At 35.6% G+C, this 24,189-nt stretch overlaps 2 protein-coding genes across 2 annotated transcripts in view; one reads left to right on the top strand and one right to left on the bottom strand.

The window, feature by feature from the left end:
- Positions 1-6,132: 6,132 nt before the first annotated feature.
- Positions 6,133-11,900, bottom strand: LOC107583455 (prostaglandin E2 receptor EP2 subtype-like). Its single transcript, XM_016269655.1, has 2 exons — positions 10,742-11,900; positions 6,133-7,305 (listed from the first exon to the last, which is right to left on the bottom strand). Exons 1-2 carry the CDS (start codon positions 11,546-11,548, stop codon positions 7,006-7,008), a joined length of 1,107 nt encoding a protein of 368 aa, XP_016125141.1. The 5' UTR covers positions 11,549-11,900; the 3' UTR covers positions 6,133-7,005.
- Positions 11,901-16,144: 4,244 nt separating this feature from the next.
- Positions 16,145-24,189, top strand: part of LOC107583454 (nidogen-2-like) — a 62,216-nt gene continuing 54,171 nt past the window's right edge. The window contains 3 exon segments of the mRNA XM_016269654.1: positions 16,145-16,175; positions 16,178-16,386; positions 16,785-17,087. Of these exon segments, the coding sequence (XP_016125140.1) occupies positions 16,145-16,175; positions 16,178-16,386; positions 16,785-17,087 (543 nt within the window).

The raw sequence follows: 24,189 nt of genomic DNA, 5'->3' as shown, positions 1-24,189 counted from the left end.
TTCATCAGTCTTTTTAAATGTATTTTAAATGAAATAAAAAGAAAATACTTCCAAATCCAAGGCCACTGAAAATTAGTGACAGTGATTCTAGCTGTGTTGGAATGGACTGCACATGGAGAGGTTATTTCAGCTCCACTCCTAGTGCTTCTGACTGTAAAAACAAATCAAGTTAATTTGTCCAAGCAGACTTGAAAAGTGCTTCCATCCTGAATTAACGACTAACGACTGTTAGATTCATTGTTTTCATTACCTTTAGTTCTCCAGTCCTCTGGCGCAATGATTACACAAGCAGATGCTGGCTGCAAATTATTTAAGGTGCAACTGTTGATAAAACCCTAGTTGTGTGAGCCAGGCCACTGAGTGAAAACTGTATGAGAACAAGAAATTCTAAGGAAAGACCATCTGTCACATAGTTTGTGGTCTTCTGCCAATCGTATCTCGCGAGAGTTCTCATGAACATCGAGGCTGAGCTGTTCTCTCCTGAGGTTTATGCTTGTCATATTGGGCCCATTCCAGAATTACTAAGTAGCTATCTGAATAATTTTTGGGCTGGGAAGTCCACGCCATCGGTTGCATGCTTGGCCGGAGCCCTATAGAAGTGAGCATGACCAGTGAGATGAGGTTATGCATTTTCCCGTGTGCCCAACCCCTGGCATTCACTGCAGACAGGACATGAATATTATGCCTAATTAGCCCAGCCTCAGCTGAGCTAATCAAAAGCAGAAGGGCAAATAAAAATCCAATTGCATGAGCTGGTTAATAATTGGCTGTTCTGGGAGTTTTCTTCGTAATGGGAAACACAACGCCATTTTGTGACTCTTTCTCTGGCACAGGAGATTGAGGATATGACATGAATTTAAAGATGAAGATCACGTTGCAGTTGCCTCCCAGACTAAAACAAAAAAGAATGAATTCTGCAGTGTTTTTTGGGGATTTCCCATTGGGACAAAGTGATCACATGAAGTCAAAACGTTGCTTGTCTAGACCTGTATATTATTAAATTTATTGGTCAGTAAGGCTGAAATCCATCAACAAAATCCTATTTTAAAATTTGCTTTCTGAAATATTGATTTGTTGCTCATTTATAGAGATATCTTATGAAATCAAAATTGTAGTTGAATGGCTTAAAGACCATTGATATGCTAGTGTATGTCAAAAAGGCAAGATAGAAAAGGCAAAGTTTTAGCAGTATGTTTAAAAAAAAAAAAAAATATATATATATATATATATATATATATAGCAGGGGTGGCGAACGTCAGTCCTGGAGAGCCGCAGCCCTGCAGAGTTTTGCTTCAACCCTAATCAAACACACCTGAACAAGCTAATCAAGGTCTGAACAGTTACTAGGAAGCTACAGGCTGGTGCGTTTTAATTAGGGTTGGAGCTGAACTCTGCAGGGCTGCGGCTCTCCAGGACCGGAGTTCATCACCCCTGATGTATAGTACAATATTTGAAAATATTAACATGTTCTAAAGATGCTTTTTAGATAGATTGATAGATAGATGTAATAAATCATAAATCATATTTTATAAAATTTCTAATATTTTATTAATATTTTACATTATTTTTGTCTAATAAAAGGCTAGAAATAAACTGTTCACCTAATAAGGATTATACTGGACCCTACATTCACTGTATGAACTAAAAACGTCCTTTTCCAAAACATGGTTCAAAATATCTTCTTTTGTGTTCTATGAGAAATGCATACAGGTTTGGATGGCAGAATTTCCATTTTGGGTGAACTATCCCTTTAAGCAATACTGTTCAGCAAATTGCTTCATTTCACTCAACATTAAATTTCACAGAGCACCAGATATGACTGCATGGATATTGACTTCTTTTCTCTGGGTGAGAAATATAGGAATGAGTGTTTGGGGAGACGGAGAAGAGAAAAGTGAGATGAAGCAGGAGGTAAATGTTTATGAGCAATGTTCATTACAGAGTATTATGTCAGTGTGTGCTTGTAATACATGATGATGGGTATTTACTGATGTGTGGCATCAGTTATCTCCTGAGAGACGAGCAGCTGTTTCCTGCTAGTCATCCGCTGGTGCTCTGGCCGGGACTCAGAGATAACCTCACAGATCATTGCAGTCAACATGCATCCTCCCTTTGCGTCAGAAAACAAATAGAAGCATGAAAACACAGTTAGATCTGCTTTATGTGATTACAATGAAAACTTCCATGAGATTAAACAGGCCACTGCGGTGCACAGTCCTTCATGAGTCTCCAATCTTCATTACCATCGTTGATGCTAATTACAGTGGGTAGCTTTCATTAGCATTGGTGTAATTGTGTAAATCTCATGGCAACATTTCCAGCTCATATTTCACCCCAAAATCAAAAGGAAAAAAAAGAAACTGCATTTTGCATAATTAAATCAAGCTTATTTTTATAGGACTATTTATGAGATCATTTTCAGGACCTTTTAATTTTGTGTTTTAGTTTCATTATGATTGTGAATCTTTGTGTTTTTTGATGATTCTCATACTTTATAATGTAAATAATATTTTTTCACATTACTATTACAAATGAAATGGCATAAACCATTACATATATACAATTTAATTTAATAATTATAATATACTAATTAAAATTAAAGTTAAAATATATTAATATAATTTAAAATATATTAATGCGATGTAAATAGATATACACAAATACAATTTAAATACAATCAACTTTAAATAACAATATAAATATAATAATACACTATAAAAAAATATAAAGCACTTATTAATTTATTAATAACATTTTACATATTTTATTCATATTTTCTCAATTTCTTAATGAAATATCAGGTTTGTGATAGGTTTCATGACATGACATTCTTGCAAATAAGACCAAGCATATTCTTTTCAGTCGTACCAGTTTATTACAGTGCCATATGGAAACTGATGATTAACATGCAATTACCTTGAAATACATAACTGACAATTCTCACAGGAGCCTAACCAGAAGTTGTTGACTAGACAATGAACAAGTATAGAAGCCAAAATGGCTCATAGCTATTTGAATGAGAACGTAAGTCTGTGAAAACACGTACATCATTCAGAATCAATGGGCTGAATCAATAGACTTTCTGCACACACCACTGTAAAGCACCGCACAGGCCAGAGACAAAGAACCAGGCATCATGGGAAACATTTAAAGGTACTTTACAACAAATCACGTTGACAGCTCATTGCCGCCGTATTCAGAGAAAAAAAAATCTCATCTGTGACACAGTAAATGTTTTGAACACCTTTATGAGTTTTCTGAAAGTGTGGTTTGGTATAGATATGTTACCATGATGACCGAGGTTTGCTTGAGCTGAAGTGAAGCCAGATCAAGATCTGTGTCCTGTTTCCCACACTCCCAGAGGGTGAACTGTCACGAGATGTTATCTAAATATTCGCATACTATGATATTTACCTCTTTAAAAATACTTGAGTTCCCACAACCACACTCAAGCTACACTCTTAAAAATAAAGGTGCTTCACGATGCCATAGAAGAACCTTTTTGTCTAAATGGTTCCATAAAGAACCTTTAACATCTGATGAACCTTTCTGTTTCCCAAAAGGTTCTTTGTGGCGAAAGAAGGTTCTTCAGATTATAAAAAGGTAAGAAAGAGATGGTTCTTTAAAGAACCTTTGACTGAATGGTTCTTTGTGGAACCAAAAATGGTTCTTCTATGGCATCGCTTGAAGAACCTTTTGAAGCACCTTTATTTTTAAGAGTGTAAGTGAGATTTCAACTTTCATTAATGGTAACAATCTTTCTGATAAATGTTAAAAATAAACAGTTTTTTTTTTTTTTAGCAATGTGAGGTTGCACCTCATACCTGCTGAATGGTTAATAGACTTTTGGGGAGTTCTGTTTTGTTCTTATCAGATGTGTGTAAATCCAGTGTGCTTCCCCTTGAGCCACACACATGCCATGTGGCGTACTGATCAGGACTGAGGACGCCTACGTGCTAGGAGTGAATTTACTAGTCTGCACAAATGTTTTTTTAGGTAAGTGGTTGCAAACAATTTATTTTAGCTACATTTAAAAACATTTTTTGAAAGTTAGTCAACTAAATGTATTTAAATGTAGCTCAAATAAATTGATTGCAACCACTTACCTTAAACATTTTTTGTAAATTCAATGAATCATTTTTTTTGTTCTATCTGCACTGGCACAGTACTGCATCCTTTATATGTAAATTAGGCTTGGATCATTTTTTTTCTGAGAAGTCAGTGCTATTTAACTGGTGCATCCAATGTTGCACTTTTACAGTCCACAGAATTATTTTGCATAATGTTTTTATTATTAATTCAATAGTAAATTCCTGCTACTCAAAAAATGCTTTAAATCCCATGATTTTAATGGGAATGGTGTTGCACAGAGGACATATGCAAAAGTTTAAGATCTGTTATACCAGGGATATTAGGGACATTCCCAATCTTTTTTGTCAGCTGAACCCCTTTCTTTTGCTCACCAATAAATCCTCAGCAGTGAATGGGTGCCGTCAGAATGAGAGTTGAGAGAGAGAACATCTGATAAAAACATTATAATAATCCACAAGTAATCCATACATCTCCAGTCTATCAATTAACGTCTTGTGAAGCATAAAGCTGCATGTTTGTGTGAAACAAGTCCATCATTAAGATGTTTTTAACTTTAAACCAATGCTTCTGGCTAAAATATGAGTCCTCTATCCAAAATATTGCTTTCTCCAGTAAAATGTTGTCTTGTCTGAACCAGAAGAGAAATATGCACAGATCAAGCACTGTTTACAAGCTGAAACAGTCAAAAACAGTTTTAAACAAATATTTGTGTGGACTCTGATATGAGAGAACAACAGGGAATGGACGTTTTCACTGTAGGAAGCGTTATTATGGATTATGAACTGGTGTTTTGCTGAGAAGTGATGGTTTAAAATGAAAAAGCCTTAATGGAGGATTTGTTTCTTACAAACACACCGCTTTTCATTAAGATATTAAAATGATGGACTGGAGTCGTGTGGATTATTGTGATTTTTTATCAGCTGTTTGGACTCTCATTCTGATGGCACCCATTCACTACAGAATTTTCAGGAGATGTTCTTTTTTGGGTGAAACGTTCCTTTCACAATTTCGCACTTACATATAGTCAGATTAAGCAAACAGTATGCATATTTGGCATGCTGTCCGAGGGGAGGACTCCAAGCTCGAAATTTAGCCAGATAACTCCCCCATATCCCAAGCTGGGATGGGAATAGTTAGAAATGAGGAGTTGGGGTGGAGGAGGGATGCCAGAAAACTGTCGTGGGACAAAGGTAAGTTGTCTGTTACTGTTGTGCTAACTGAGTTGATTATCAGAACGTGCTCCACCTGTGCTAAATTGGTTGATTATCTGAACGTGCTCCTCTCAAACTTTAACAAGACATAATTCAATCTCTTTAGTAAGTGTTTAATATTCATTATTTTATTTTATTTTAAAATTGTTAATGTATTTTAATTTTACATTTTTATAATTTTATTAATTATTTGTTTTCACTCACTGCAGTTTCTTCATAAACCTCCAGGGGGTTACAAGTTCGAGTTTGGGAAAACCCTTGTTATGCGACCAAATGTTGAGAAACTTTTTGCTGCAACAACGTAGGTATCATGGTGCTGTCAAGTAGCACTTTGAAGAAAATCTGGCTAAGCAAGCAAATTTATCACAGCATTGTAATGCAAGAACAGTAAATATGTACAACAGGACTATGTGCAAGCAATGCACTAGAGTCATCATTTGAGTGTGTGCATACTTATTAATGGCCTCAGGGAGTGTATGCATGCTTTATTTCTTTGTTTTAGAGGCATGAATCCTGAACAGGTTTGGGCAGAATTCTGAATTAAAGAATTGGCTTGCTTTCAGTTCATAAGTTGGAATATGATTTTTTAATTTTTTTTAAACTGTCAAGCCAACACTCAGATTTTGTCTTGATAAAAATTGCTTTTCTAGTTAAAAATATTCAGTCATGTGTATTATTATAATTTTTTTTGGTGTTCATTTTAATTCTACTTCCTTACATTCAAATCCAAAATGCAGTCTGCATTCTGTTTGCCTATATCATTCAAATTCAGGAACTGAAATGGAATTTAAAATCACACACAAGCCTGCTTCAGACTATGTTCTTTTAGTGATTAGCTCTTTTTCACTGTGCGTTAGGACGGATATGATGTGATTACGTTTAACAGACAATTTCACAACATAAATTACATGCACAGACAACACAAGTCACATTATTTCACAAGTACATTCAAGAGCTTCAAAGGCACCGTAAAACAAGTATCTTGACACAAAGAATAGGTCTGTAGCTACTGAACGGTACCACGCATGTCGTCATGCTTATATGCTTATGCTAATTATGTACAATCAAAATCTCTCACATGAAAGAAATGACTAATTACCACTGAATCACGCCAGCCTACATATGTATGAAGACACATATATGAGCGCAATAAATGTGTTGATAATATAAATACAAGCAGGCAGCTTTCATATGTAACACTTGAAGAACTGCTTGACTTGAAATGCAGGAAACCTCGTCACATGATTCACTTGACAACAAAAGTGTCCAAAGTGTCATACTGCATGGGACAACATGCCATTTAACCTTTGACCTGTTTGAAAGCACGACCCTCCTAAAAAGGAAACCTGGATGAGCAATGATTGTGGAACGGTAGCTTCAGGACGGTTCCTCTGTCTTCAGACAGTCCAAACACAGAATAACCTCTTCCAAACTGGAATATCCTCCATGACTGAACGCCCACTCAACATGCCTTGAACAATTTTCAAGTTCTTCTGGCGATCGCAGTTGACAGGGCCCTCGGTCTCAAAACAATTATTGTAGTGGTTGATGGAACATAACTTATACTTTTGACCTCACAGTTGGCTTTATCTCACTCAGTTAAAAGAGAATGCTATCAAAGAACTTAATCATAACCTTGTCTTCCAAAGCATATTGATTTTTAGATGGATCTGTCCAGTCCATAAATATTGTCATCATCACGTCAGATCATCTGAACGGTTGACTTGTTGAGTTGTGTGGTCTCCACAGTGGTGGAAGTGGGTTGGTACAGCTCGATTTGGCCTGCTGGGTTTTTGGAAATGGATGTTTTGAACAGGGAGTTTCTGGAGGGTATGAAGCTGGTCTTGCACAGCGCCCCCCACAGGAAGCGCAGAACTGAGGGGCTGAGGATGATGAAGACCCAGGGGTCGATGATGGAGTTTACCGAGAGGAACCGCAGAGCTATGAGATCAGTCTTGTTGCTGCCTCTAGGCTTTCCCATGGAGTTGATGTACACGCGGATCTAGAGAGAAGAAGAAGGTAATTCAGAAGTGTCATCCATCCTTAACCACACATGGCACTTTGACAGATGATGCTGTCATAGGCACTGATTATTCCGAGCACAGTGAGATTTACCAAAGAAAGCAGAGAAGCATAAAGACATATCTGTTTTCAATAAATCATATATCAAATGTCAAGCAGGAAAAAAAATATATTTATTTTTCAGCGCAAAATAGCAACTTTAAAAAAATTAAGTTCACTTTAATAGAGAGAATGAACGAGAGAGAGAGAGAGAGAGAGAGAAAATGAATGAACGAAGGAACGAAGATAGATAGATAGATGATGGGTAGGTGGGTGGGGTGGGTGGATGGATGGATGGATGATGGGTGGATGGATGGATGGATGGATGGATGGATAGATAGATAGATAGATAGATAGATAGATAGATAGATAGATAGATAGATAGATAGATAGATCGGTGGATGGATGGATGGATGGATGCAGCATGTAAAATCATTATGTGTAACAGCTGCTTGCACTAACTGTAATGAAAGCATTGTGGTGAGATATCTAGAGCCTCTTTATACACTGTCTGGTCCAAAGTATAGTTTTGCATTTATGATTTTAATAATTCATGTCCTTTTCCACATCCCACAAATCATATCTAATCGGATAAGTGAGAAACCATTATAGTTGTTGACATGCTTCTATAAGACTCAGTGCTCATTTATTTATCAGTATTAATGACAGCATGGATGTGTTTCATCTCACGCACAAGATAATGTGCACAAATAGCATTACTTCTCATCAGCGAGTTATTACTCTAAAATTACAGATAAGACTTTAAAATGCAAGAGACTTATCAGTCGTTTTCCCCATTGATTCCAATTTAAGGAGCTTTTGCTTTTACTAAGAGTTCAGCTATAACTGAATGAGACAATTATGTGGGCACATATGATTTTGGGTGTGCATTGAACAACTCAAAAACATAAGCAAACGTAACCACGGCACAGTCTGACAAAGTCTGGGTTTGTGCTTTCTGTCAACCATGGAAGCAGAAATATATATAATCCACTTTCTAGATGTCTTCATCTTGGACTTCCCATCAATGAGTCATAAGGTCATTTTAAAAACTTTAGATCATTTCACAGTTTATTTTCATAAAAATAACAGACACATAACAGAGCAGAAATGATTCATATTATTTTCCTCTTTTCCTAAGTTTGTTTACCTCTGCTCATAGTCTATTATGACAAAAGCCTTTGTTTTGTTCTATTCCTCTATCAAACAAAAGTGCAGATATACTTAAGAAGTTATATTTTGACTTATAGTTGTATTTGGTCAGGAAAACTATTTTTGCAGACCTTGAAGTATGATGAAATTATTATGAAATTCTCATGCACTGCATTTCATCAAACTGGAATCTTAAAGCTGATGTGTGATAATTTCTTTCCATGTTCAAATATTTTCTCCTATCTGATTTTAACATGCAGAGACCACCGAAAGTTAGTCAAAAAGTTTCAACTTTTTCTAAACACTGATACTGAAACATTTTATTTATTTTTTAATAAGTGCAAATATACATTTTAAAAAATAGTTCTCACATAGCATCAGATCTTAAGGAAGTGAGTATTATTATGAAATCTGACGATTTTGATTATGCGTAACCTTTTGATCAGACTGGAGCCATACATCATTGCATTTACCTACTATCCTGTCCCACAAATTTAGTCAGAGGGCTGCTGGGATGTGAAATGATATTACTTGTTGTAATTTATGCTGAAATTCAATTGTCCTTGATAAACTCAATTCAAACCAGTGAATCAGCAATACGTTTGCAATGAGCTCTGAGTCATAAGGAGCAACTGTAATACTTTAATATCCTTTCACCTACTGTTAATGATCATTTGTAAATAATTAACGTGGGTAGCATTATTCCAGATCACTGAAGGGTGAGTAAGGGGTGTTTGAGTCTGGTTTCAGCTAGACTATATAAAACAATATCAGTCTGCCTGCACCAAGAGTGTTTGTGTGTGACAACCAGTCTAACTGATTTTCACAAGATGTAATACACTCCAAGAAAAATACACTGCAGCTATCTAAATCTCACACTGGAAGTTATTGTTGGTACAGAAGCTTTGGGGGAGATGAAATGATTATGGAAGCATGTTATGTGCCACCAAGATCTTGGATTTGTTCCATAGAAACACAAGATCTCAGTGAGCTGTAGTGTCTTTTTCAAAATGCCAAAACCTTTCATGCACTGATAAAGTTCTCTGGCATTTGGTATCATGAATACCAGCTTCTCCAAGACGGCTCAAAACCTCTTCATTTTTCTCACCATTCCTCTCTGACAATGAACTAAATATGTGGTTACTTAGAAACCATAACATCCCCATGCCCAGTGACATGAACTATAATATGCAAGCATCCATGATGTTGTCTGCTTTTGATTTACTTTGTCCAGCTGGTTGTACATCTTGTTCTTTTAACAGGCTCAAACAGCAAACAGTTTAATATCTTTTTTCTAAAACTTCAAATCAAAAGAAACAAATGATAACATAAACAATAGTTATATTTTAGAAAAATTCTTGAGTTAAAAAAATATTCTTCAGCTACAAATGTGACCCTGGAGCACAAAACCAGTCTTTAGTAGCACAGGTGTATTTGTAGCAATAGCTCTCAAAATGATCGATTTTTCTTTTATGCCAAAAATCATTAAGATATTAAGTAAAGATCATGTTCCATGAAGATATTTTGTAAATTTCCTACCGTAAATATATCAAAACTTAATTTTTGATTAGTAATATGCATTGCTAAGGACTTAATTTGGACAACTTTAAAGGCGATTTGATCAATTTATTGCTTTTTTTGCACTCTAAGATTCCAGATTTTCAAATAGTTGCATCACGGCCAAATATTGTCCTATCCTAAAAAATATCCATACATCAATAAAAAGCTTATTTATTCAGCTTTCGGATGATGTATAAATCTCAAATTGACTCTTATAACTGGTTTTGTGGTCCAGGGTCATAAATATATAAATAAAAAAATATCATTTTAGTGTAATTTATTGCAGTTAAATGATATCTAATATCTATATTAACATCTGTACTAACTGTTTTATTCAAGTCAATTATTCAATTATTATGTAAAATCACTGAATGAAGCTAAATACATTAAACAAATTTTCATGGGACAAATCAAGTAGAAATAGCTCTTGTGTAATTTACTTGTGTAATTAATTGATATTAATATTAAGTAGTTTAATCTGTTTTTTTTTTTTTTTACTTTTAACCCTGTTTATATAATATTTTTTTAACAATAATATGTTTTTAATTTTTTTAAAGAAATTACATTTAGCAAGGTTCAATAAATGCATCATGGGTTTGTCAATATTTTAGTGAGTTTCCGATAAATCACTTTTCTTCATCCTAATAATACACTGTAAGTCTTACCATTAATGGCAGGGAACAAATGACAAATATGACTGTCATGAAGACCAGGAGAATGAGATGTTCCACCTCCTCTGCCCATGAGAAGTACCTCCTGTCCCTTTTACTCCGGGTCTGCACTGATCCTCGGTTCATTTTGCGCCTCCGGTACATTAACACCAGATGGTAAACTACAAAGCAGTTGCATGCCACTATAACTGTAACAATGAGCAGCATCACAGTGGCATAAACGTTGGCATACGCCCGGTCCTCAGTCCCCTCTGGATTCATGGCAATGAAACACCATGTCCCGGGACAGTATTGCACATACTTCCCAAAGCCTGCAAACGGCATTAAGCAAAATAAAAAGCAGACTAGATAAATGCAAGGGATGGTGAAGTATCCGCAGCGTTTGGTGACGTGCCTCCCGTAGTGGTATGGGTACCCGATGGAAAGGCACCTCTCCAGTGCCATGGCGAGGAGGATGGAGAGTGTCGCCAGACTGAAGAAAGTCATGGCAAATCCGAAATATTCACACACCGCACGAGTCTCGCTCAGCCCAACCAGTGTGGTGTTGGTTAAGTATGCAGTCTGCACCAGGGGACTGATCAAGCAGGTTCCCATTAGATCCGTAATGACCAGCGTGGTCACCAGCAAATGGAACAGAGACTGTCGCTGCCGGTTCTTCTCTTTCCTTCTGCGGAACTCCAGGAGAACCAACGCAACCAGGTTCCCGAGAACTCCAGCTGCGAACATCATCGCGCTGATGGCCGGGCCACCGTTCTGCTCCACACTCAGACTTTCAGTACAGTTTTGTTTTTCTGTTCCCATTACTGCCAGAGATGTGCTGAAACTCCTGTTGTAGATCTTCTTCTCAAAGTTCTCCAAGCTTCTTTGAACTAGCTTAGGTTGGCATGATTGAAAGCAAACTCTACATTAGAAAAACTGCATTTAGTTAGTCTGTGTTTCTTGTCTAGAATGGTTCACCAGGGTAAAGAAATGGAGCTCATCAATGTAAGCATGGTGTGCTCCAAAAAACAGATCCATACAAGTATTTCAGTGCCTCTGGAGTCAGACAGACTTGCCTCTTTGCCTGCCCCATGCTCTCGAAGGCAAAGAGGCAGTGGGAGAATGTAGTGTGAGCCATGAGTTCCTCAGCTGAATGAGCCGTTGACTGGTGAAACAACGTCATTGTCTTGACCCCACCCTCCACACACACACACACACACACACACACATACACTGATCCAGACACAGCAATGAGAAATTCGAGCTTCCTTAAAACCTCATGTGCCGTTGAGACTTTATTTCCTGACTGTTTGGGGTCCCAAAGTGCTCTGTGCTGCTGTGTGTACAAATAATATTATTAAAATAGCTATTATAATACTAAAAATGAGCTTGAATGAGTCTCTTAAAGTTTACATGTGATATGTGCCTCTATGAAAGAATGAGCTTTAAAATGGCCTCTGATTAAACAATGACCACTATCCTTGAAATGACCAATAACTAAATAATTAATAAATAATCAAATAAACGTATTTGTTGTACTCTTGAGTTCTCATCAAGTAACATTTTTTGAAAGAAATTTAATTAAAGAATACTAAAAGTTATAGGGGTTTCCATAAAAATATTAGCAGCACGACTGTTTTCAACATTGTTAATCATAAGAAATGTTTCTTAAGCACCATATCAGCATATTAGAATGATTTATATTTCAGGACCTTTTGAAAATGGCCCATGAAAGTTTATCGTCATCCCCAACAGCTCAGTTGGCATCTTTTCCGCTATAATTTCTACGTTCATCTTTTCTTTACATTTACATAATTAAACCATACTTCCTCTTGCTATAACAGTTTGTGAATGCTGAAAGATGTTAGAATTTTCCATGGCTTTAAGGTTGGGCATGTACTTCTCTGAGCTAACAACATGCTGCTACGCGTCTTGGATTTGGTGTTTTTTTTGTTGTTTTTTTTACTTTAGGGCTTCCTGGTCCTTTCTGTACAATGTTTTATGATTTGATAAAACAGCATTTACACATTTACAATAAAATGTTCTTCTATATACTGCTTTCTATATACTGTTTTTAATGTTTTGTTCATATTATTAGCTATGTAGGCATATTTCCACCCAAGTAACACTTTTTCCTTGATTGTGAAGCTTCTGTTAGGCCTGCAGCAGTGATGGCTGCATTTGTAGAGCTCTCCTCCTGCACCATATTGTCTGCTGTTAATAAGCATATGTAAATACACTGAATGTTGCCAAACAGTTACAGCACAAATAGCTTGTTGTGCTCACACTGACAGGCCAAACAGGGTTATGAACATGTCGTGAAACTTGAAACGTCTGGATCAGATTCACTGAAATAGAGGAACATCTCAGGAACATCAGGACACGATCAAATCCCAGTTACCTTAAGCAGACAAAAGACACGTCCACTAACAAAACCATAAAACAGGGAAGCCTTTTTGTACAATTTATGATTATAGGATGAATAAATGAACCAGACAAGTCACTTAAAACAAATACATTTGAGCAGCAGAGGAGTGATAACAAAAGTTTTATTTGCAACACAAAAAACTGAACAATTTTTTGGGGTTACCCTTTACAAACTAATTCAGTTAGGTTTGGTGTTATTTGTTTTCATCTTGCGCCCTCTATATGTCAAATAAGGTACTGATCTATGAACTTTAATTCAACAAGCATGCATTAAATTGATCACAAATGACAGTAAATACATTTATGTTACAAAAGATTTCTTTTTCAAATACATGCTGTTCTTCTGACCTTTCTAAATCCTGAATTTTTTTTTTTAAACTGTTTTCTTATAATAAGACATTTTTTTTGAGCACCAAAATCAGCAAAGGATCATGTGACACTGAAGACTAGAGTAATGGCTGCTGAAAATTCAGGTTTGTTATCACAAGCATATTTTGTATGGCATATTAAAATAGAAAAGAGTTGTAATTGTAATGATGTTACAATATTACCATTTTTTCTGTATTTGTGATCAAGTAGGCTAAATCTTACCAGTCCAAACTTTTGAACATTATTGGGTATTAAATCAAATGACCTCAAATTTGATCTTTTGTCATTGCTTGAACTGTTTGACAAACAGGTGTTTAGCAAAGTGCTGCGGTGGTGTTTGTTGTTATTCAGTGATCCGAGAGTAGATTCAATCTAAATGGCCTTTCACCCTTAGGCGCCTTTTGCCCTGTTGGACACTAAACATCTTTTGTTAGTAGTTAAACAAGTGTCCTTGGATACTGTTTTAATTTATTTGTGCATGTATTAGGCTAATTAATTATTTCAATTAGTAAGCATGAAATATTTACAAAGCGAATCTTTCTGAAATAAAATGTAAGTTATTGTTCTAATTTTTTATTTATTTAAATGTCTACATTTATTTATTTTTTTTACTCTTTTTTTTAAAGACTGACTTGCCAAAATAAATAAAAACATTTTTCAACATTTCAATGGTTGCATTAACTTTGTTCTGAGTCTGACTTAGGCTACAAACTCTGACCTGTGCTCTACAGTACGTTTCCAATGAGTGATCATTTCTCTTCACTCAAGATCAGATTCAGTTACACTGATTAAATGCTTAATTTGCATGCATTGTTTACAGAAGAATTTGTTATAAGAGAAACGTTTAAGCCAGGGCACAACTCAGAAAGAGTTGTTTTATATAGTCTAGCTGAAACCAGACTCATCCTCTTGTTCTAGACTTTATGATTTGTGCCATAGGCCTCCAAACGTTATTTAGTTAGTTAGTTACCCAATTTCCAGATTCGATGTCCCTAATTCCAACAGTGTCTAGTATTCATATAGGAATGGCCACTAGATAGCACCACAAACAAGAAAGAGATAGTAGTTTTCAAGATGAATGAACAACCACGAAATATACAGTGTTGGGGACAGTTACTTTTAAAAGTAATGCATTACAATATTGCGTTACTCCATAAAAAAGTAACTAATCACGTTACTTAGTTACTTTTTATTGAAAGTAATGCGTTACGTTACTTTTGCGTTACTTTTAAAATCTGAACAGGGCTTGCTTATTTGTTTTTAAAATAAAAAAGTTCTGTTTTTGGCAAATATAAAAGCCTTTTCACACCAGAAGTGGAATGAATAAGCCTCAGGCTGAAGGGAAAGTACATTTACGTCCCTACAGTAGAATGCAGAAGAAGACATTTCAACACACTTCAGCAATAAACAAAGACACAAATGTTTGTCTAGAGTAATTTGTGCTTATTAGTACGGTTGAACTGGATCATCGAAGGTCAGAAGCAAATAGAATGGGATTAAATACATAAAGCATATTTGGGATGCTTAACATTTAATTATTGCAGGTTTGCGTCATATTCTGAGTTGCATTATTTTTATTCATTTTGAGGAATACTGAATCTGTGTTTTTGTTTTTTTTGGTGAGTGAGATGAATTAATGCATATTAATATTTATTTTAGAACTACAGTAACATCTGATTTCTCTCAACATTGGGACAGGAGAGCTGTCAATCAATAAATTGGGGAAAAACAGTAACTTGCCTTACTTATTTGAAAAAGTAACTCAGATATTCTCTTGTAAATGAAAAAGTAATGCGTTACTTTACTAGTTACTTGAAAAAAGTAATCTGATTACGTAACTCGCGTTACTTGTAATGAGTTACCCCCCAACACTGACTATATATACAATTTGTGTATATGTGCCATACATTTACACAATATATGCCTCATACACAAAGGAAAGAAAGTATGTAGGCCTATTGTGCAGTATTCACAATGCAAATGCGAACATAATAGGCTAGTAACTGAACTAAAAAACGAGCAGTGTGAATATTCACGGTCATTGAGTCTTTGATGAGCCTCAGAAGTGATTCGTGACACTCATCCATTTGTTATCCAGCATTTACACGTCTTAATTTGATTAAAGACTATCTAAAATAGTAGTAGAATAGAAATAATTGGATTAGTCTAAAGCAATCTTAAAGCTATACTCAGCAAACTGTCAGGTAAAACAGGAAAAGTGATTATTAAAGGATATTTTATAGCTACGTTTCTATCAAATAAAACTTAAAAATAACATAACATACATTTGATCATATATTTGACACATAATATAAATTATATAACACACGAAAATGTATTTATATATTTGATAAGAATTATATAAGAAGGCATTCATTAAATAGAATTCCTAATAAATGTAGCCATTAAATAAATTAAGAGATCTTTCCATTCCAAAGCCTCTTCTTTTATAAATGTAATGAAATGCAGATGGTGTCCCGTGTGTCACCCGTCAGCCAATCAACGTCCGGGTGTCCTCCCACAGTCCCTCCTGTTCAGTGCCTGGATCCCGAACTTCCCAGCTTCAAGCCCAACATCAGCGGCAGCAGCGCGCACTCAACTCATTCAAACTGAGTGTGCCGTATGAATACAAGCTGCATGTGCACCAACTGTTCATTAAAATGACCTGGGACAAAATAGCAGTCTTCTTTTTACAACTTTCATGGACAGTTCAGCATGCCACAGCCATTCACAGACATGCCATCTATCCATATGGGATGTTTTACGGCGATGTTACTCTGCAAGAAGGGGACGATGAGACCTCTAAAGTGATCACGCTCACCAAACCCATGTACTTCTATGAGGCGTCCTTCAATAACTTATATGTGAGTACATCAAACGTCTAATAACGTTTTGTTGTTGTTGCTGCTTTGCCGTTATTTGCCTTAAGAAATCTCATAGTCCTCTGGGAAAATGAATAAAACTAAACAAATTTCATTGTTGTGTTGTATGAAATTTAATTTGTATTTAATGTCTGTATAACTTGTGTTAAGAATGTACGAATGTCTGTCATTCCTTCTTATTTTTTTATTTTCGTAATTTAAACGTTTTCTTTAAAAATTTTAATGTAAGAGTTCTTTTGTCATGCACTAAATTCAGGGTGGTCAAAAAACTTAAACAAGCTTATTGTAGCTCTGATTTTATTCTATACTAATTCTAAGAATTTGACCCCAAAATGAGATCATTATAGACATTTCTCGGTCTGTTTTGTGTCTCGTTGCAGGTGGCCACCAATGGAATCATCTCAACTCAGGATCTTCCCATGGAGAAGCAGTATGTAGATGACGGCTTCCCCACCGACTTCCCTGTCATCGCCCCCTTCCTGGCTGACATTGACACCAGCAAAGGAAAAGGATCCATCTTCTACCGGCAGACGGAGTCTCCTACCGTGCTGAAGCGGGCGGAAGCGGATGTCAAGAGAGGCTTTCCAGATACCACGTTCACCCCAACCCATGCCTTTATCGCCACCTGGGAGAATGTGTCCGCTTATGAGGAGGTCACCCGCAGCTCTAGACCATCCAATCGGGTAAGAGAACTGCTTAGAGCGGTACTAAAATATGACCCTGGAGGTCTGGCTTTCCCCGAGATCCTTTTAGGCTGGGGTTATCAAAGCTGGCCATCTGTGGTCTGTCCTAATCTCATGCCTAGAGGGTGTCAGAACGTACAATAGCGTCTCCCATTTACCTGCTAATCTATCCCAGAGCTTTTAATTTTACCTGCCGTTCACAGGAACAATTGGTGGGATTGAATTGCTCCTAATTGTCCATGTCACCACAGTGATTAGGTCTTCTCAACACCTCACATACCACAGAAATGCTTGGGAAGGTTTTAGATGATTAAAGCCACAGTATTTCTCAGGGGTCTGTAGAGCCAATGTAGGGTTTTCATTCAGTGTTGTTAAGACATCAAGCACATTACCTGAATTGTTTATTGTACAAGTGCAAACAAAAATGCCCTAAAATCAAAAATGTATTTCTATTAATATAATAAAATAAAGATTATATTTAATAATAAGTAAAATATAACAAAGTAAATCAAAATTGTTTTAAAATGGCAATCCTAGTTTAATTGCTATGCCAATTATACATAATTATATGTTGCATTTTATTTGCATTTAGCACTGATTTTATCTAATGTCCATCAGAATAGCCCTGCAATCTGTTATGAGTCATGATCCACCAGTTGGAGTTGCTTTATAATATTGGACACAAAATCTGATGGTAAATTGTGAAGTGAACACTAGTGCATAGACGTCAGGGACACGTTAAATCATAAAAAGTGACCGTAAAGACATTTGAAATGTTAGAAAGATTTCTATGTCAGTTACATGCTGTTCTTTTGAGCTTTCTATTCATTAAAGAATCTTTTTTTTTAAATCATGGTTTCCATGTTTTTTAACCACTAAATTTTGAATTCTAGCAATATTTTACAGTACTGCTTTTTTACTATATTTTTGATCAAATAAATGTAGCCTTGGTGAGCGTAAGAGCTTAATGTTTTAAAAAATATCATTAAAAAAACCTTTCCGACTCCATGTATGTGCTGTCAAATATCTATAGGCACAAAAGCCCGTTTTATGTTGTTTATAAGCTCACATTCAGACCATATTTTCACAAAAGAATACTTACGTTTATTAGTTCAGCGATGTTACAGGGGTCTACAGTTGTTGGTGTATAAGTGGAGTGATTTCAGCTGAGATGGAACTGAATTCTGATGTTTTTGGTGTATTCTAATGGGCATTAATGAATGGGTCATTCTTCAAGCCTCTAGTGCACATTCGGATCTCTCATCCAGACAGCTGAGCAGAAACAGCTGCATTGCTCATAAAGTATTATCATTTGTTATGCATTGGTTCCGGAAGCAGCATTTCTTCTCTTGTTTGGGTGGCGTAAGGCCATGTTCATGTTTGTATTCTCAGAGTAAATATTATCAGGAATTTCCCTCCATCTGTCAGGAATTTACTCTATGGCACTGGCTCACAACTGGTGGATGCTCTGATAGACTTTCAGAGAAAGAACAATGCTAAATGCAAATAATAAAAGCCACTATTACAAAACAACCCAACCGCTGGGTCAAAACAACACAATAGCTGGGTCAAAACAACCCAACCGTTGGGTCAAAACAACCCAATAGCTGGGTCAAAACAACCCAACCCTGGGTCAAACCAACCCAATAGCTGGGTTTGTCCCTTTTTAACCCAGCGCTGGGTTATATTTAACCCAGCATTTTTTAGAGTGTACAGTATATACAGTATTACATGCTACAATATACTGTATATCATCACAGTCAAAGCTAAATGTCACAAAGAATATACTAAATACTAGTATGGTATTCAAGCTGTCATAAAAATAGATACTCCCCATTTAGATGTTTAGTCCTTGTGATAAATTAGCTCAATACTATTGGCCTCCTGCTGTTTGGCTCATGCAGGGTTACAGGGTGGAAAGTCAAACCGCAGTCATCTTTCTTGACTAAAGAGTTGCATGCTTTCAGAACTGTTTACTATCTTAAGCAATGTTTGCTTACTAAATTTGACTTGATTGCAATAGAAGAGCTTTAGGCCAAAGGGCTTGTTTGAAGAAAGCACATCCTTGAGTTGATTTACTACGTCTCTCCGCAGAGAGTTTGCTGAAGATCAGGGGGTCTAAATGGTGAAATCTCTAGATTATATTTTATGTTTGCCTTTGGGATTTAAACCACTTTATCTAGCCTTGTGTCTCCTGCAGTCCACCACATGTCTGTTTGTCTGCAGACGTCTCATGGATTGAAGAAATAGGAGCTTATGGAGGTGATACTCCGTGAATGGAGGACACATAGTACCGATTCATAAATTTATTTTTTCATTTAAAGTACTTTATTGGCACAATTCTATTTACATACAGTATTGCCGAAGAATCATGCACAAAACAAGTTATGAGATAAAAGACAGAAGGAATTGTACAATAGAATAATAAAAACAAAAAAGGAAAGAAATTAATCAAAATAAACAGGCCAAAAGTTTGGAATGATTAGGATTCTTTAATGTTTTTAAAGGCTGCCAAGGCTGCATTTATTTGATCAAAAATACAGTAAAACAGTAATAGTGTAAATTATTGTTAAGTATTGTTGAAAACTTAATATTTAAGCTTACAATTTTTGAGGAAACTGTGATTCACCACTATTTAAAAACTTGGTATAAAATGTTAAAATGAATTCTTTTGATAGGCAAGGATGCATTAAATTGATCAAAAGTGACAGTAAAGACATTTATAATGTTAGAAAAAAAATCTGTTCTTTTGAACTTTCTATTCATCAAAGAGTCCTGAAAGAAAATTATATTATGGTTTTCAAAAAATATCAAGCAGCAAAAAGCAGTTTTTAATGCTGATAATAATATGAACCATTATTAATAAGTGAGCACCAAATTAGCATATTAGAATTATTTCTGAAGGATCATGTAACAATTCTTTCAAAAGCTTAATTATTCTAAACTTAGTTTATATATAATCTAAAATATACAGTATCAAGACGTTATGAAGAAACAAATGCTGTAATAATGTTGATAGTACTGTAATGGTATTGTAATAGTATAATACAATTACAATACAATTACAGAAAAGTAGTTCACAAAAGAATACTTACGTTTATTAGTTCAGCGATGTTACAGGGGTCTACAGTTGTTGGTGTATAAGTGGAGTGATTTCAGCTGAGATGGAACTGAATTCTGATGTTTTTGGTGTATTCTAATGGGCATTAATGAATGGGTCATTCTTCAAGCCTCTAGTGCACATTCGGATCTCTCATCCAGACAGCTGAGCAGAAACAGCTGCATTGCTCATAAAGTATTATCATTTGTTATGCATTGGTTCCGGAAGCAGCATTTCTTCTCTTGTTTGGGTGGCGTAAGGCCATGTTCATGTTTGTATTCTCAGAGTAAATATTATCAGGAATTTCCCTCCATCTGTCAGGAATTTACTCTATGGCACTGGCTCACAACTGGTGGATGCTCTGATAGACTTTCAGAGAAAGAACAATGCTAAATGCAAATAATAAAAGCCACTATTACAAAACAACCCAACCGCTGGGTCAAAACAACACAATAGCTGGGTCAAAACAACCCAACCGTTGGGTCAAAACAACCCAATAGCTGGGTCAAAACAACCCAACCCTGGGTCAAAACAACCCAATAGCTGGGTTTGTCCCTTTTTAACCCAGCGCTGGGTTATATTTAACCCAGCATTTTTTAGAGTGTACAGTATATACAGTATTACATGCTACAATATACTGTATATCATCACAGTCAAAGCTAAATGTCACAAAGAATATACTAAATACTAGTATGGTATTCAAGCTGTCATAAAAATAGATACTCCCCATTTAGATGTTTAGTCCTTGTGATAAATTAGCTCAATACTATTGGCCTCCTGCTGTTTGGCTCATGCAGGGTTACAGGGTGGAAAGTCAAACCGCAGTCATCTTTCTTGACTAAAGAGTTGCATGCTTTCAGAACTGTTTACTATCTTAAGCAATGTTTGCTTACTAAATTTGACTTGATTGCAATAGAAGAGCTTTAGGCCAAAGGGCTTGTTTGAAGAAAGCACATCCTTGAGTTGATTTACTACGTCTCTCCGCAGAGAGTTTGCTGAAGATCAGGGGGTCTAAATGGTGAAATCTCTAGATTATATTTTATGTTTGCCTTTGGGATTTAAACCACTTTATCTAGCCTTGTGTCTCCTGCAGTCCACCACATGTCTGTTTGTCTGCAGACGTCTCATGGATTGAAGAAATAGGAGCTTATGGAGGTGATACTCCGTGAATGGAGGACACATAGTACCGATTCATAAATTTATTTTTTCATTTAAAGTACTTTATTGGCACAATTCTATTTACATACAGTATTGCCGAAGAATCATGCACAAAACAAGTTATGAGATAAAAGACAGAAGGAATTGTACAATAGAATAATAAAAACAAAAAAGGAAAGAAATTAATCAAAATAAACAGGCCAAAAGTTTGGAATGATTAGGATTCTTTAATGTTTTTAAAGGCTGCCAAGGCTGCATTTATTTGATCAAAAATACAGTAAAACAGTAATAGTGTAAATTATTGTTAAGTATTGTTGAAAACTTAATATTTAAGCTTACAATTTTTGAGGAAACTGTGATTCACCACTATTTAAAAACTTGGTATAAAATGTTAAAATGAATTCTTTTGATAGGCAAGGATGCATTAAATTGATCAAAAGTGACAGTAAAGACATTTATAATGTTAGAAAAAAAATCTGTTCTTTTGAACTTTCTATTCATCAAAGAGTCCTGAAAGAAAATTATATTATGGTTTTCAAAAAATATCAAGCAGCAAAAAGCAGTTTTTAATGCTGATAATAATATGAACCATTATTAATAAGTGAGCACCAAATTAGCATATTAGAATTATTTCTGAAGGATCATGTAACAATTCTTTCAAAAGCTTAATTATTCTAAACTTAGTTTATATATAATCTAAAATATACAGTATCAAGACGTTATGAAGAAACAAATGCTGTAATAATGTTGATAGTACTGTAATGGTATTGTAATAGTATAATACAATTACAATACAATTACAGAAAAGTAGTATACTGTATATAATAATAATAGTATTGATGTAGTACCATCTCAAGTAATTAGACCCCTTCATTGTGGGGTCCTAATTCCTCTTTTGGTACTATAACATCTTTAAACAATCTTGTTTATGGGTGTGTTTCTGCACTGCTTCGAGGCAGTGTGGTCCTGCAATTAGGAGCTTGAAGCTGAAGGCAGCAGGGTTGGGTGAGGGGATTCAGGAGGGATGCATGCTGGGGAATGAGGCAGCCCGAGGCTCTCTGAAAGCCAGATGCAGCATTGTCTCTCTGGAATTGGGGGGTTGTTTTGTGGAGGTGATGGCTCCACTCGGGGACAGCTTGGTTTACTAAACACAGGAGAGGAATTTCACACACATCCTCTGTGTGTGTATGCGAGAGACTGGAAAGGGGGAAGGGCTTCTTAATATCTGTGTTGAAACGTCATTAGGATGTCTTGCTAGAAAAGCTTACTTAAAGGGATAGTCCTTTTCGGTTCCCATTGACTTTTTGTCCATAAAAAGTCAATCTTAAGTCAAATGGAACAAATTAAAACTGTTTGATTACCAACATTCTTCAGAATATCTTCTTTTATGTTCCACAAAAGAAAGAACGTTATACAAGTGTGGAACAACATGAGCATGAGTGATGAAGTTTCATTTTTGGGTGCACTATCCATTTAAATCAACATGAAATCCAAATAGACCCAGTTTATAGTCATAATAGACATTTCTTGTCTTATTGGGGAACAGTACATCATTAATATGTAGTTATTTAGAATGAAAAAATGCAAAATGTAACGCAACTTTCCCCATTTTTGCAGCAAATGCACCAAGCCTCCTTATTATACATCATATTTCACTTGGAAATATGTTAAATTACATTACATTACAATGTAAAATAGGTTGCAAACAGCTGAAATTAAATTAAATAAAAATAGATGAAAAAATTACTAATGTTTCATTAGCAACTACCTAAAATAAAATGTGTTTAAGGTGAAGTGAAGAAATCAATTAAATCTAAGTAGAAATAATTAAATAGAAATAAAACTAATAGAAATGACAAAAGCATAACAAAATGACTTAAGCTATAATTCATATGAAAACACACACACACACACACATATATACAGTCGTGGTCAGAATTATTGGCACCCTTGGTAAATATGATCAAAGAAGGTTGTGAAAATAAATCTGCATTGTTAATAAATTGTTAATGGAGAATAAGAATTTAAAATGGGGGGAAATATCGTTATGACATAAATGTTTTTCTCTAATACACAAATTGGACACAATTAACGGCACCCTTTTGTTCAATGCTTTTTGAAACCTCCATTTGGCATAATAAGAGCTCTGAGTTTTCTCCTATAATGCCTGATGAAGTTAGAGAGCACCTTCTGACAACAGAATAGGCTAGGGATTGTTTTTGGATGAGAGCATTTTCTTTTCTTGATTTTTTTGTGGTGTAGGTGCTGTTTGATTTAAAAAAAAAAAAAAGGTTTTCTGACCCTGAGACGCAACTATTTTCTGCAATTCTCCAGCTGTGATCCTTGGAGAGTCTTTAGCCACTCAAACTCTCCTCCTCACCGTGCATTAGGACGATATAGACACACGTCCTCTTCCAGGCAGATTCATAACATTTTCTGTTGATTGGAAATTCTTAATTATTGCCCTGATGGTGGAAATGGGAATTTTCACTGCTCTAGCTCTTTTCTTAAAGCCACTTTCTAATTTGTGAAGCTCAATTACGTTTTGCTGCACAACAGAAATATATTCTTTGGTTTTTCTCATTGTGATGGATGATTAAGGGAATTTGGCCTTTGTTTTTCCTCCTATTTATATTCCTGTGAAACAGGAAGCCATGGCTGGATAATTTCATGTTCATAATCACCCTGGTGTGCTCAAAATTGTAAATATGAATGGGAATATACTTTACAGGGTGCCAGTAATTGTGTCCAACGTGTATTTGAGAAAAACATTTATTTCATAATGATACCTCCCCCCCCCCCCCCTCTTTTTAGTTCAATGAAAGGTTAGATATTTGTGAATTT

Source organism: Sinocyclocheilus grahami, unplaced genomic scaffold (genome assembly GCF_001515645.1).
Source record: "Sinocyclocheilus grahami isolate Dianchi unplaced genomic scaffold, SAMN03320097.WGS_v1.1 scaffold54.1, whole genome shotgun sequence".
In the NCBI taxonomy this organism is placed as follows: Eukaryota; Metazoa; Chordata; class Actinopteri; order Cypriniformes; family Cyprinidae; genus Sinocyclocheilus; species Sinocyclocheilus grahami.
Note: the sequence above shows the minus strand (reverse complement) of the source record. Positions and strands in the feature narration are given on the sequence as shown.

Excerpts from the sequence above, each read along its gene's own strand:
- LOC107583455 (XM_016269655.1), bottom strand. The coding sequence starts at position 11,548 with ATGGGAACAGAAAAACAAAACTGTACTGAAAGTCTGAGTGTGGAGCAG. Across the intron at positions 7,306-10,741 it reads TTTGTTCCCTGCCATTAATG|ATCCGCGTGTACATCAACTC; the intron begins GTAAGACTTACA and ends TCTTCTCTCTAG.